Consider the following 15894-nt stretch of genomic DNA (forward strand, 5'->3'; position numbering starts at 1 on the left):
GATGTGGCCCTTTGCTTGCCTCTATCTGGCCCTTGGGGCACTATTTCTCCAACTGACACCAATGATAGGACACCATTCCTCTCACTGATAGCACCAACTGGGGACTATTCCTCCCACTGATACCAACAAGGGGCACTATTTCTCCAACTAAAACCAATAGCGGGACATTATTTCTCTCACTGATACCAATAAGGGCAATATTATTCCCAATAAAACTAATGACAGGGCATTGCTTGCTTCCACTGACCACAGTTCAGCCTGCCTAAAACATAAAGGACAGTAAACTGGCCCTTTGCTTAAAATGTTTGGAGACCCCTGCTTTAGTGGATTGAAATTTACATTATAAAAAAAAGTGACCATTAATTATAACACGCCTGTTCATATTTCAGAAAATCAGTATAATAAAGCCTTTTTCTAAATGCCATCTCATCAGGATGATAAAATAAACTCATACCCGGCATAGGAAAAGCTAAAATATTCCTATATATTTAAATATTTGACAGACGAAAGCTTGGCTAATGCCTTTGACGTGTAACATTTATATTAATACAGTAGCCATTTTTTGTCTGTAACACTGAAAAGGAAAAAAGAAAAGAAAAATGAAAGAGAGAGGGTTGAAATAATTTATTTTGCAAATAGAAATGACTAATTACATGTTCACGGAAAGACGGAGAAGGGATTGTATACCCTCTATGCGTTCTAATTCACTCAGCTAATAAGACCGTGTTGGTTTTGACCAGCCTGACAGTAAAAATGATTATGACTTCCTTAATCTCAACAATGTTTACACTTTTATTAACATGACCATGTTCCAAACAGATATTGCAGCAGAGAGAGAGAGAGAAGTAGGACAGAGTATGCCTTTGGGGGATTTATTTAAAGTCCAGCATAAGACTCCAACATTCCTTTGGTTGGGGATTAAATCAATTATACAACAGATGTGGAAACATATATTGGAAAAAATGAGTTTTAACTGGGAAGGAAAAAATATGACTGTGATATTTAATATAAATAAAATTACAGCCTTTAAAATGTATTTATAAGGAAGTAAAGTGGGGACATTTAATGGGCGTGATACAAAGAACGATCAGGAAATCAAAGTGTTATTATATATAGTCAATATTGGTCTCAACAGACTGATAGTCTAGCACAGGAAGAGCTACATGTATATATGGGAGTTGTTTTAGCTTTTCAAATATTTGCATTTTTGCCCATCCTGTCCTGATATTTACAGAGCTGCACCCCACAGCACGGTTCTGTTGGACGGACAGATGACCTGATTTTTCCCTAATGCTGTTAAGTAGCATGTACAGGTCTTGTCCCTCCCACAGCCCATGATTGGGCAGTGAGAGGAGAAGCAGCAGACTGATAAGCTCATCTTTCTGTCATTCTGCTCTTTCTTATGAGCAATTGATTGTCTCTTTGTGCTGCTTCTCCCTTTCTGAGCACTAAAATACAGAAACATATACAATGCTTGTGTTAAAAAATTGATTAATGAATAAAGAGCTACATTAATTTCATCTTCGTTAAAGTACAATTTCACATAATTCTGTGATATTTTCTGTTGAGGAAATAATCTACTTCATGCGGTTATATGTGATTAATCATAGTTGCCCAGTTTGGGGGGGGGGGGGGGGGGGGGTCATCCTGCTGATCGTACAAATGCATAAATAAAAAAATGCTATGAATTTTACAGAATAAAAAGCAAGGTATGCAATCAATTGCACACAATTTTAATACTGCAATTAAAAGTTTATGATTATACCCGTAGCCTAGGGCAGAATTGGTGTGTAGTGCTACTAGGAAGCAGAGGCAGTAATAAATAAATATTTCTGCCTTATTACTGTATGTACATTAAATGTTACTAGGGACAAGGTGTCAGTAAGGTTTGAACCTATGTTTCCGACTGAATACTGCTTGTTTGGACTAAATGGATGTTCGGCTGTGGTGGAAAATGAAACATTTAGCAGCGGCATTGCTACTATTGCTAAATGTGATGGCTTCCAGCTACCGCCCACTTTCGAACTACCAGTGACTCATCCCCGGCTCATTCAGCTCTCAGCCGGAGATCACCAACTGACAGTGGACAATGGGGCAGCGGTTGGGTTAAAAACTTAAACTGTATGGGGTCCCCCTCTAAACTCATACTAGGCCTGAAGGGTTTGGTATGAACAACATTGGGTGTTCGTTTGTGTTAAAATGAATCGAACATATGGGGAAGATTTGAGAACCGCAGAACGCCCCATAATGCACTGCGAGATCACATGTGCATTGCTGTATGATTGGCCAAAGCATGCACCTGACCTTTGGCCAATCATGGCTCAGGGGGACACATTATATAAGGCTGCTTACAGAGTGGCCGTGTGTAGTGTTAGAGAGATAGCTTCAGTTAGATTAAGCAGGCAGGACATTCAGTTAGTGGAAGCGTATTTGATTTTATATATATATATATATATATATATATATATATATATATATATATATAGATATAGTGCCCTGCAAATTCAGGTGTTCGCCAAATGAGCGAACAGGCGATGTGCAGGCCAAATTTTTCTCGGCTCTAACTCTTTGCCGAACTCTGGTCCTGACATTTGTAAGCCTCAAGAAATTAGATTGGCCGTCCGTACACCAGAACTTATCAATGTTCATATATATTCCATAGTTTGTGGACTATATAACTTTCCTACAGACTAAATAATATACACTGATTTGGGTTATTTTCACCCAAAAAAAATTTGAAGAATACAATTTGGCCTGAATTCATGGAGAACGATTATTTATTTGCAAGATTTTATAACAAACAATGAAAGACATTTTTTTCCAGTTGTTTTTTTTTTTCATTTATTTAGCAAAAAAGAAAGAACCCAGTGGTGCTTAAATGGCACCAAAAGAAAGCTCTATTTGCGTGAACAAAATTATAAAAATGTAGTTTAGGTACAGTGTTGCATGACCGCGCAATTGTAATTCAAAGTGGGACAGCACAGAAAGCTGAAAATTGGGCTGGGCAGGAAAGGGGTAAAAGGGTCCAGGTATTGAAGTGGTTAAAATGACACTAAAATTATGATTCTGGTACAAAGCATTGCAAAATCATTAACAAATGAAATAAAGTCTGTTTTTTTTTTTTTTTTTTTTAATCTGGCACTTTTTTTTTTAAAGCGGGAGTTCCACCGTTTTTTTGTTTTTAAAAGTCAGCAGCTACAAATACTGCAGCTGCTGACTTTTAAAATAAGGACACTCAGGCCGCGTACACACGCGGGGACTGTTCGCTCAACTTTGTCCGTCAAACAGTTTCAGCGGACAGTCCGCTCAAAATTAGCATGGACGGACTTGCCCACACACGACGAACGAACAGTCCGCTGAAACCGTGCGCGATGACGTGAACGGCACGTACGATGGGACTAGAAAACGACGTCCTATACACTGCAATGCAAACTTCGGCGTGTAAATCCTTTCTGAGCATGCGCGGAACTTAGTTTGACGAACAAGCCTACACACGAGGGGACTGTTCGCTGAAACAAAGTTTCAGCGGACAGTTTTTCGGAATTTCCGAAAAACTTTGTTCAGCAGACTGTCCGCTGAAACTGTCCGCTGAAAGCCCACACACGAGCGGACTGTCCGCCGAAACACTGTTCAGCGGACAAAGTTGAGCGAACAGTCCCCGCGTGTGTACGCGGCCTTACCCGCCCAGCGTGCCCGCGATGTCGGCATCTAAAGCCGATCTCTCGATCGGCTCTCGGGTGCTGCCGCCGCCAGCTTGGGTATGGGAATCGGGAAGTGAAGCCTTGCGGCTTCACTTACCGGTTCCCTACTGCGCATGCGCAAGTCGCGCTGCGCAATAAGGATGGTCCCCTCTGTCTCTGGGGTATGTGTGCTTCCCAGCAGACAGCGGGGGCCCCGCAGGAAGTGGCGTAAATACCCGCAGATTCTGCGGATATCTATGCCGGAAGTGGGTGCAAATACCTGTACTATACAGGTATCTGCACCCCCCTCCCCCCTGAAAGCTGCCAATTGTGGCACCGGAGGGGGGGAGGGTTCCAATGAGTGGAAGTTCCACTTTAGGTTGGAGCTCCGCTTTAATGCAACACAAAAAAAAATTAAGGACCAGTAAACAATTTAAAAAGTGTAAATATTCATGAATATTAGATACAATTAATTAATTGGAGCTGAATAGGGAGAACTAAGGGTTGATAAAGAATTACATAGTAACAATTTATTAAATAAAGCTACAATGCTGTATGCCTGCTGAATCAAAATGGAGACCCACGCAACTCATCTACTCAGACAACTGAAATGTCAAGAAAGGGACGGCAAAGAATGCTGGTGTCATCGACCAAATATGACTATTTTAATGATTTGTAGGAATATAGAGCTGTAATAAAGTTTGTGTTTTATAGCTGCCTAGAGTTCAGCTCTAAAGGATGAACTAAGAGTATTTATACATCGAAGTTGATAGTTCTTCAACTGTCTGTATTTAGGAAAAGCAGTGGACAATCTCAGGTCTATGGGCACCAGCAAACACCCCTAGCCTACAGATACCAGCAGAAATAGTGACTGATCCTGTTAGAATGCCTGTTTTCACCTTGATAAGAAGCATCTAGCAGCAGCAGCCCTTACCTTTAGGCAGGTATGCATGTTTATTGATCCAATAGGTAATGCAGAGGACTGCACATCTGACTGCCGTTCAGGTCTATGGATGCCTGGCCTTATTTTTCCAAAGAAATGTAAACAAAAAGACAAAAAGTTGCTGTCTCTGAAGGGGATGTTTTAAGGATGACCCTTGCATTTTACACAACGTGGGCTATATGGCCAGATGTTTGTGGATACCTGACTATCACATCTATATATTCTTGTTAGACATCTATTCCAAAGCCATGGACATTATTATGGATTTGGCAACTACTGCGGCCCCTAAAGCCTCAACTTTCTTTAGGGGAAGTATCTATTGGAATTTGTGCCAATTTAACTAGAAGAGCTTTGCGAGGTCAGGTACTAATTTTGGATGAGACGACTTGGCTCACAGTCTCAGCTGGCATTCCAATTCCTCCCAAATGTGTTCAGTAGAGTTGAAGCCAGGGCTCTGAGAAGGCCACTCAATTTCCTCCAAACCAAATTTATCAAAACATATCTCCATGGACCTGACATTGTGCACAGGCATTCTGGAACCGACAAGGACCTTCCTGTTGCTGCAAGAATGACTGTGTAAAAATGTCTTTGTGTGCTCTAGCATTTATCATAACCTTCACAATAAATGTCCACATGACTACCGGCTTTATATGTAGGTGTAAAGACTGAGTATCCACAAGATTGTGGCCCTATTGTGTATCACCTTTTTTTGCTATCCCCATTTATGAAACTTTAAGAATAAAACAGGAAATCGAAATCCTAACACCCATTTTTATTTGATTCTCGGCAAGAGTGCTTAGGTTTTTTTCTTCAAGGCCCTACTGGCAGGGTGCTTAGTTTACTGGAAGCCTCGAATCATGGGCTATCCTTGATCTTGGACCTCAAAAACATGTGGTTCTCCACAGAATAATATCGACTTTTACTATGATTCATGTTCTTTTCACAGTTGGAGAAAATGAAGCCAACTGAACATAATTAAGACAATCAACAGTTAAAACTGTTGAACTGTCATTATAAGCACATCAGAGGCATTTCATATTGCTCTTGGCTTTCCACGTCAGCTGAGATGATTGAGTTATGAGACAGAACATAGCCTGACAGGTCTGATGCTAAGTCGTAGAGTCATATGTTAGCCGCGCCTGATTGGTAAGTTCTGCAATGGACATATACGTGGAAAGAGAGCCACAAGGCCGAAGAATGGATTTACCAATAGAAATGTCAATTTCCATTAAAATTGTTTACCAAAAATACCTCATTATCTGCAGTGTTGGAATTTCTTTAGGGTGTGGTAGAATGTGGACAGATGGATTGAAAGGAAAATCCCTGAGGGCTTTGAACAAACAGACAAGGACAGATGGGGGCCAAGCATCAACTCTGAGGCCTGGAACATGCAGACCTAAAAAAAGAAGAATCCCTTTGTTACAGTTCAGAAGATCAGACTCCAGGGGGCTAATTTTTAAATAGAATCAAAATAAGTTTGCAAGAAATCAATGGGTTTTAATGGTGTAGGTTGATAAGTCTCCGAGTTGGCGAAAAGCTTTCTTATTCCTAGGGGAATAGCAAAGAACAGAAGAGAAATTCTGCCTTCAGAAGGCAATCAGGCTATAGTTGTCACTAAACCCACCACCAAGTTGGTTCCAAGAGCAAGGCTTCACTTTTCTTCCAAATAGGGTTCATAGTTTGCATGGCAAGAGGGTCCATTCACAGCTCAATAGTACAAATCTCCAAGCACTGCTTTTAAAGAAATATTTTCCTGAGAGGATGCCCCTGCTAGTCAGAAAACACTAGATGCTGATCCTCTGTTTCATTAATCTGAGCCACTGACCATCAACAAGCATACAAGGCTTATATAGCTCTTACTTTCATCTTGATTTTCATACTTATTACAGGCCAAGGACTGAGCATCAGGGTGCATGAGAGGTAGGCCAAGACATAGGCAGGAAAGGCACCTGCTTCAGGTGCTGTGATGTGGAAGTTGGAAGAGTTTGGGCAATAACTTCTCCCAATTTTTTATTACCGAAGCTCCGCTGTCTGTGTCATAGCTGACCTAACTCTGTATTAGGGGCAGCTGCTCAAGATAAAAAGAGCACAGTGGACCACCTGTTAAAGCGAGCACAGACTTATGCTTACTATGGATCAACATAGTCTTTTTGCCATTGTTCATACTGGGATGTCAATGGCTGTACGTTTCTTCATTTTTTTTGTTTTATATATGATTGAAATAAACACCTAATAAAAAATCATGACCACAGACTACACTGCTACAGTCCAGAAGAGTTGTAGTCTCCATTCATAGATTAAAGCCATGTATTGATTTAGATATATGAATAGATAGCTAGATAGATAGCTAGATAGATAAATCTAGCTAGCTAGCTAGATAGCTAGATAGATAAATCTAGCTAGATAGATAGCTAGATAGATAGCTAGATAGATCGATTTTTGGCCTTTTATTAGTTCTATAGTCACAGCATGTACTTTTGTTTTATAACATCAACACTGTAATAACAATACAAACAATAGTTAACTGCTTGCTGACCAGTCGCTGCAGTTTTACTGCTGCAGAATGACACGGCTGGGCGAAACAACGTTACCTTACGTCGCTTCGTCTTTTGGCCACTAGGGGCGCACACACCTGCAGCATGTGCCCGGAGCCGATATGAGTGCCTGCCGGGCGCGATGACCGCCGGGCACCCATGATTGCTCATGACAGAGCGAAAACCCGGGATGTGCTTGTCTAAACACGTACATCCCGGTCCTTTCAGGGGAGTAGAAACAGATTGTGTGTTCATACTAAGTATGAACACCGATTTTTCTCTCCTCCTAGACAGTCCCATACGGTCCCATAGAAAACACACTAGGGAACACAGTTAACCCCTTGATCGCCCCCTAGTGTTAACCCCTTCCCTGCCAGTGCCGTTTATACAGTAATCAGTGCATTTTTATAGCACTGATCACTGTATAATTGTCAATGGTCCCAAAAATGTGTCAAAGGTGTCCAATTTGTCTGCCGCAATACTAGTAAAAAAAAAAAATAATTATAATAAAATGCCATAAATCTATCCCCTATTCTGTAGACGCTATAACTTTTGCTTGAACCAATCAACATGCGCTTATTGTTATTTTTTTTTACCAAAAATATGTAGAAGAATACATATCGGCCTAAACCAAGGAAAAAAAAAACATTTTGAAAAAAAATGGGTTATTTGTTATAGCAAAAAGTAAAAGATATTGGCGAATATTTACGAAAAGGCAAATCCACTTTGCACTACAAGCGCAAACTACAAGTGCACTTGAAATTGGACGGAAAGTGTACTTGGAAGTGCAGTCGCTATAAATCTGAGGGGTAGATCTGAAATTAGGGGAAGCTCTGCTGATTTTATTATCCAATCATGTGCAAGCTAAAATGCTGTTTTTCATTTTCGTTGCATGTTTTCCTCGGATCTACGGCGACTGCACTTCCAAGTGCACTTTCAGTGCAATTTCAAGTGCATTTTGCACTTGTAGTGCAAAGTGGATTTGCCTTTAGTAAATAACTCCCATTGTGTTTTTTTCAAAATTGTCGCTCTTTTGTTCATAGCGAAAAAAAAATAAAGCAGAGGTGATCAAATACCACCAAAAGAAAGCTCTATTTGTGGGAAAAAAAAGGATGTTGATTCTGTTTGGGTACAATGTCACACGACCATGTAATTGTCAGTTAAAGCGACGCAGTGCAGTATCGCAAAAAATGGCCTGGTCATTGAGCAGCCAAATCTTCCAGGGCTGAAGTGGTTAATAATGACAATCTAACATGAGCTTACTTGGAAAATCTTCTTTCATGCTATGAGTTCTGCCTTCTTGCTGGCCATCACTTTCCTCGACTTTCTGGAATTCCTGCATGCTTTGCAGCTGCTCTTTTGCTGTTTACTTTCAATTTCTAAGGACTACATATCCCATAGTACCTTGCTAGGAATAATATAACTATGATTTGGAATTAATGAATTAATGATTTTATGTGTTATTTCTTACAGACATTTGTAGACATTATTAAAATTATCTGCGTCCAATTCATAAAAGAAGAAGAAAAATAGAAGTGCCTTCACCACATCTGTACTTCACTGAAATTATGTCAGAGTAAAAAGGCACAAATGTTCCCTGCTATGTACTGTATAAAGCAAAAGAAGACAGGTAGCCTTGAGTAGTGTCCAACAGGAAGAGATCCCAGCACTAACCCAACCCATATTTAGTACAAATGGACCAAAAAGTCCCAGAGAGCCAACCATTGTGTACCTGCACGTTCTACAAAAATGGTAGATCAACACAAAAGTACACAAGAAGATCCTCATCAGAATACCACCATGTGAACAGATACAAATTATATTCAGACATCAAATAAGCAGTCACTGTCACATATACCATAGGAAGAGTTTTGCTATATCCGTTCGACAAATGCAAAAAAAAAAATAAGAAAAAAAGAAAGCCTGTTTAGCTACTAGTAGTAATCGCTGTGTTCTCCCAGCAGGGACGGCTCCCCGTAACCTTGTCAGGTGAACACAATAGCTCTGCAGGAGAGATTCCCACATCAACACTGACTGTGTTAATGGGGGAATCAAATGATTTCCTTTCTTGTAACCTGTGATTTCAGGAATGAAAATCACACAATCTATGGCCTTCTTTAGACTCTCTGATTTGGTGTGAGCTGATGCTTAACACTAGCAATACAGCATCATACCAATGTGTTACGCTCTTGTTTAGTTTCAACTTCTGATCTACATTAAGGTTGATTATAAAAGAAACTGTAATGGTGCATTTATAATTATTAACACTTACCAATCCTTAGTTCCCCTCCAGAAATAAGAATGCAGGTGACATTTAAAACATTACTAGATTGCGAAGGAAACTCCAGATTTCCGAGGACATAGAGGCCACCAAGTGGAGGCAGAGCAATATCAACGATGACAGTTCTGTCTGGGGATAAAGGAACAAGACGATTAATTCATTTCACACATAAGCAGTTTCCTACAACCCTTCACATGGCATGATCATTAAAATGTCCATGGTGCAGTCCAGTTTTATTAGAAGTCAAATAATAATTTGCTGAAGAAAGTTAGAAGGGCAGACAGAACAGCAAGGGAAGAGTAATAAAGAGAAGTATAGACCACAAAATAAAACAAGAAAGATGGCAAAGAGATAATGTACAATATGGGGTTCCATTTTATTGCATTTATTCCATTTTATGTTGCAATAAAACAAAAGGTGTACTAAACTGTCTTTCAAGCAATCTTATCACAAGAGATAATAGACCATAAGAGGCCGCTTTAACAGCTTAAAGGCGAAATACAGCCAAAGCTGCGGGGTGCACGCGGCACGCTCTGATCAGTGAGTCCATGAGACTTGGCTGATCACAGATCAGAGTAAGGGGCCAAAAAAGGACAAAAAATTCATATGGGTACAGTGTTGCATGACTGAGTAATTGTCATTCAAAATGTGAGAGCACCGAAAGCTGAAAATTGGTCTGGTTTGGAAGGGGGTTTAAGTGCCCAGTGGGTAAGTGATTAAGGGTGTGTAGGGATTGACCTAAAGCTTATGTCAATGGGATCAGTTTGAGACATTTCTGAGTTCCTTCAGAATTCACAGACAGGTTCCTTTGGCTTGCAGTTGACCTCCTTCTGACCTGCTTTTACCTTGCCTCAAGTTGGTTTTTGCATTACCAAAGACTTGTATAAGATCCCTTTAACATTGGGGCCGCTTTGGTGGTAAAGCGCTGCTCGTTTTAGCAGCACTTTACCACTATTTAAGCAGTGCTTTTGTGCCACTTTTCGGATTCTAGAGGGGGCACTTTTAAGGGATTAAAAACTCCTGTGTTCAGGCGCTTCGGAAGCACTGCCCATTAATTTCAATGAGCAGGGGTGTTTTGGGAGTGCTCCCAATACGGGAGCGCTCCCAACCCGCCCTAAAGATGCTGCTTGCAGAACTTTTCTGAACATACTGCAAGTGCACCGCCCGGGTGTGAAAGCACCCATTGCAGAGAATAGGAGGGAGTTTTCAGGCGCTTTACGGGTGCTATTTCTAGTGCTAAAACACCTGCCTCAGTGTGAAAGGGTACAAAACCTGCTTGAAGCAAGCAAAAGCCCATTGACAAATGCCCTAAAGTCAAACTTCAACCAGATAGAAAAGACACAAATGAATGCAACTCTGTATAAAGAAATACAATAAATACATGGAAGAGGACGTGGCAGTTCTGCAGTGAAGATTTCTACAGAATCCAGCTGCTAGCATAACATGAGACATACTTCATTACAGGTAAGCAATACAACTAAAGCTGTAGAGAACAAAATATTTGTAACTAAACTTCAGTTTTAATGCATCAAGTCCTATTCATTTTTGGGGCATGATAAATTAATTTTTCCACGTGAGTAACAAAATTTTCTGGTGCGAAGAGTGAATAATACACATGACACAAGCTATCAGTGCTGAAAATGTGCGTAAAATTTGTGTGTCAAAATTTCTGCAGCTAACATAAACAAAACAGGTTTTAGAACTAACAGGCGGGTTTCCTATAATGTCTTTTCAAGTGCTGGTAATAATACACACAGTTCTAGTGCGATGAAAGAACTTGTATTGAAATAATGCAAAGACAGTTCACAAATAACCCAGTGGGAAGGCAATCCAGCTGGGAACACTCACAGGTCCAAATGTCTGCAGAGAGCAGTATTCAGCCGAACCGACAGTCCCTGTTAAGAGGGGCAGAATGTGGCCTGGACGTCTTGTGCCCAAGCAGGAGAATGTCCAGTGAATTTGTGGGCCCTACTCATTCCCTCCTTGTCAGGAACCTTTCCCTGCCACTGGTTTTGTCCCTACCAGGCGGGGTGTCTGTCCCTACTCTGCTAACTCATCAAATGTGCACCAAACCTGGAAGCCAGGGATATAAAAAGGCTCTGCCTGACCCAAGATGGCTGCTAGAATCACATGGGGTGGCAGCATCCAATTGGATAGCTTTCCCAGTGACTCAGGAAACAATAGAGGAGCTCTGCTCCTGCTGACTTCCTCTCCAACTGCAGTGTCACTGCAGAAGAGCATCACATGCAGTGGAGAAAGTAGACTGCAACTGCCTACAGGTAGGTATCACATCTGGGTAACAGGTGCCATAAGGAGAGAAGAAAGACAATGACTGGTAAAGATCTTTAAGGAGTGAGTCATTTGATGAGAGGTTAGCTTTTTTGGAGGCTGGTTTAACCACCAACTACCTGGAGAGTTCTCCCCTTTCCACTTTTTCATTTGAATCACAGGGGTGAATTTTGGTAAATTGTTATACAGTTAAATGCGAACTGCTATGAAATTAAAGTGGACCTTGCATCAAAAGGCAAGGCCCACTTATGAGGTAGACTCCGACCCTCCGCATGAAAAAAAACACTGGGTGCATGAAACCCTAAAATATATGTTCGAAGAAGCCTATGGTGTCTACGTGTAAATGATGTCAACTAACATAAATCTTGCCTATGAATTTTTTAGGTGAAGAAATCAAAACTGGTGTGTCAGATGACATGTGAGTAACATTGTCAGTAACTATACCTTGGTTCCATGTTGTGATTGCACAAAAAAAACTTCAAAACCTCACTGGTTGCAGCCAGCTTGTGTTTTACCATTTTCATATAAATAGATATGTTTATACAAATGAAAAGAAGGGGGTATAAAAAAACAAGACAGTAATGTTGATAACAGTATATTGAATGCACCTTTGTGGCTGATAAAGACCAGTGTTCAAAGAAGACTAGAAAACACCTGAGAGTCATCAAAGAACTTGCCATAGCCAGACCATTATTCCTATTTTTTTTAGGACAGCTTACTCACTGCAATAGTATGAACTGATTGGTGAAAAGCTAATGTGGTACCAACATTCAAAAAAAGGGTTGAGAGCTATACCTGGTAACTACAGACCGGTCAGTCTAACATCAATAGTATGTAAATGATTGAAAGAAATGATAACGGACCATATTCAAGAATTTGCTGATGGATATAGTATCATTAGAAGTAGAACAGTAGTGCAGAACAGAAAAATGTGTTTCATTTTGGATAGATTTGTTATGTTACTAATTTTGTTTCATTGATTTGTTTTTTGGAATTCGTTTAGTTTCGATTATTCATTTTTGAACTAATTCCAACTTTTCAGATGGGTTTGAATTCGAATCGGATAGGAAATATCGGTGCGATTGCTGTGTGAGGAATAGCTGGTTGTTAAGGAGCGGATGGCCTTCCGACCACCACATCCTTAACAACTATGACCCATAGACATGTGCAGAGTAAAATATTTCATTTCGGAATTTCGTTTTCGTCCGAAAAAATTTATTTACTTACTCCCGAAATTCGTTTTTATTTATTTAGTTTTTCGTTAAAAAATTGCATTCGTCCGAAAATCCACATGAATTATGGTCGAATCTGTCTTTGAAGGCTTTTGGTGTCTGTCGAATGTATAAAGAAGATTCGACGGAGCTAGCATATAGCATACTTCGTGTGAACTTTAGAACCCTATTAAAGTCTATGGGACTCCAACGTTCAAAATCTAAAGTGCTAATTTTAAAGGCTAATTTGCAAGTTTCTGTCCTAAAAAGTGTTTGGGGACCCGGGTCCTGCCCCAGGGGACATGTATCAATGCAAAAAAAAAGTTTTAAAAAACTGCAGTTTTTTCGGGAGCAGTGATTTTAATAATGATTAAAGTGAAACAATAAAAGTGTAATATTCCTTTAAATTTCGTAGTGTCTATAGTATGCCTGTGAAGGGGCTCATGTTTCTGGTGCTTAGAACTGTCCCTGAACAAAGTGTCATTTATGCAGGAAAAAAAGTCCTTTAAAATCACTCGCTGCTATTATGAATTGTCGGCTCCGTAATACAGAGAACACTCATTGAAAGTCATTGATAAAATAAACAAATAAATAAATAAAAAAGCGTGGGGGTCCCCCAAATTCAATTACCAGGCCCTTTAGGTCTGGTATGGATATTAAGGGGAACCCCGCCTCAAATAAAAAAAAATTTGACGTGGGGGTCCCCCTAAAAATCCATACCAGACCCTTTATCCGAGCACGTAACCTGGCAGGCCTCAGGAAAAGAGGGGGGAACGAGAGAGCACCCCCCCTCCCTCCTGAACCATACCAGGCCACATGCCCTCAACATTGGGAGGATGTTTTGGGGGTCTGTGACCCCTCAAAGCACCATGTCCCCATGTTGATGGGGACAAGGGCCTCATCCCCACAACCCTGGCCGGTGGTTGTGGGGGTCTGCGGGCGGGGGGCTTATCAGAATCTGGAAGCCCCCTTTAACAAGGGGACCCCCATATCCCGCTCCCCCCCTGTTTGAAATGGTAAGAGGGTACAGGTGGCCTGGTACGGTTCAGGAGGGAGGGGGGCCGCTCTCTCGTCCCCCCCTCTTTTCCTGCGGCCTGCCAGGTTGCGTGCTAGGATAAAGGGTCTGGTATGGATTTTTAGGGGACCCCCTCGTCAATTTTTTTTTAATTAGACGCGGGGTTCCCCTTAATATCCATACCAGACCTGAAGGGTCTGGTATGGATATTTAGGGGGAACCCCACATCAAATTTTTTTTAAACTTGACACAGGGTTCCCCTTAATATCCATGCCAGACCTGAAGGGCCTGGTAATTGAATTTGGGGGACCCCCACGCTTTTATTTATTTTTTATTTATTTATTTATTTTATCAATGACTTTCAATGAGTGTTCTCTGTATTACAGAGCCGACAATTCATAATAGCTGCGAGTGATTTTAAAGGACTTTTTTTCCTGCATAAATGACACTTTGTGCAGGGACAGTTCTAAGCACCAGAAACATGCGCCCCTTCACAGGCATACTATAGACACCCCCCCCCCCCCCCCCGACAAAATTTAAAGGAATATTACACTTTTATTGTTTCACTTTAATCATTATTAAAATCACTGCTCCCGAAAAACTTCAGTTTTTAAAACTTTTTTTTGCATTGATACATGTCCCCTGGGGCAGGACCCGGGTCCCCAAACACTTTTTAGGACAGTAACTTGCAGAATCTTTTCTCTCTGTCAAATCTTTTTTCTCTGTCGAATATTTTCTCTATATAATCTTGGACTAATAGAGGTAAGGTTAGGCACATTCGACCACAGGTTCTCTAGACACAGATTGTTATTGTCAGAGTCACGTCGAATCTCCTATTCTATATCAAACTGTTGTAACAATGAAAACGAAAATAAAGCATTTATTTATGTCGGATGTTTTTTTTTTTGATTCTTTGCTTTGTCAAAACGAAAACAAAAATAGCTGAAATTCGGACGAAAATGCATTCGGACGAAAACTAATGCACATGTCTAATGACTCATCTGCTGTCAGCCGAATACCCCGCTGACAGCAGAATATAAACAAATCAGTCCCGGCATTACATTTTTTTTAAACCGCATGGGGTTCCCCCCAAATCCATACCAGACCCTTTGGTATGGTAAAATGCCACAGAGTCCCCCCCCCCCAACTCCATAATAGACCCTTATCTGAGCATACAACCCCACAGGTCAGGAAATGGGGTGGGTCAAGTGAGCACCCCCCCAAACCATACTAGGCCACAATGCCTCAATATGGGCGGGTTCTTTGGGGCAGGGTGGGGCTCTTCCCCAAAGCATCTTGTCCCCTTGTTGATGGGGACAAGGAACTCTTCCCCACAACCCTGGGAGGTGGTTGTGGGGGTTTATCGGAATCTAGAAGCCCTCTTTAACAAGACCCCCCCCCCATGTGAATGAGTATAGGTATAACCAAGAAGGGGCACAATAGCTAAATGTAAAGTTAAGCTAAATGAAAGGTGACATGACTAGGACTTGCAATAGAGGCTGAGGTAAGATCAAGGTTAAATATATGCAAGAAGGGGTAGACCCTTATATGATTGGAAGGGCAGAATTATGTTGTTTGGTGTCTTGGCAAGCTGAACAGCAGGAGGTCTTGTCTTGGCTTTTACCAGCGAGTTTCTCCCTCACCCTCCCTCTCATGATCCAATCATTTTTCCCCGCAAAATGATGTTCTTTGTATTTCTTGTCATCTGATGATGACATCTGATGTATCCTTATATCGCAATAGTTCAAAACCCCCTGATGTCAACCCTGGGTAATGCTTTATGACAAATGCTCACTTTTCTGTTTATTGCAACTATTATGGCAGCTAGGCAAGTGTCTTGGGGTCTTTGAAGGTGGTACTTGTAGGAAAAAATGATCAATAATGGCTTGGGCACAACTCAGATATTGTGTTCCTTTCCAAAGAAGGTTACAATAGTAAAAT

The 15894-nt window shown here is 40.9% G+C and overlaps 1 protein-coding gene across 2 annotated transcripts in view; it reads right to left on the reverse strand.

Moving 5' to 3' along the window:
- The window catches only part of PKHD1 (PKHD1 ciliary IPT domain containing fibrocystin/polyductin), a 975887-nt gene that overhangs the window by 283621 nt on the left and 676372 nt on the right, over nucleotides 1-15894 (reverse strand). For both annotated transcript variants that reach the window (XM_077489019.1, XM_077489018.1), the window contains one exon: nucleotides 9430-9567. In XM_077489019.1, the coding sequence (XP_077345145.1) occupies nucleotides 9430-9567 (138 nt within the window). The remainder of the gene's footprint in view (nucleotides 1-9429; nucleotides 9568-15894) is intronic.

Source organism: Lithobates pipiens, unplaced genomic scaffold, assembly GCF_037356315.1.
Source record: "Lithobates pipiens isolate NorthernLeopardFrog02 unplaced genomic scaffold, aLitPip1_a1.2 Scaffold_18, whole genome shotgun sequence".
NCBI classification, from domain to species: Eukaryota; Metazoa; Chordata; class Amphibia; order Anura; family Ranidae; genus Lithobates; species Lithobates pipiens.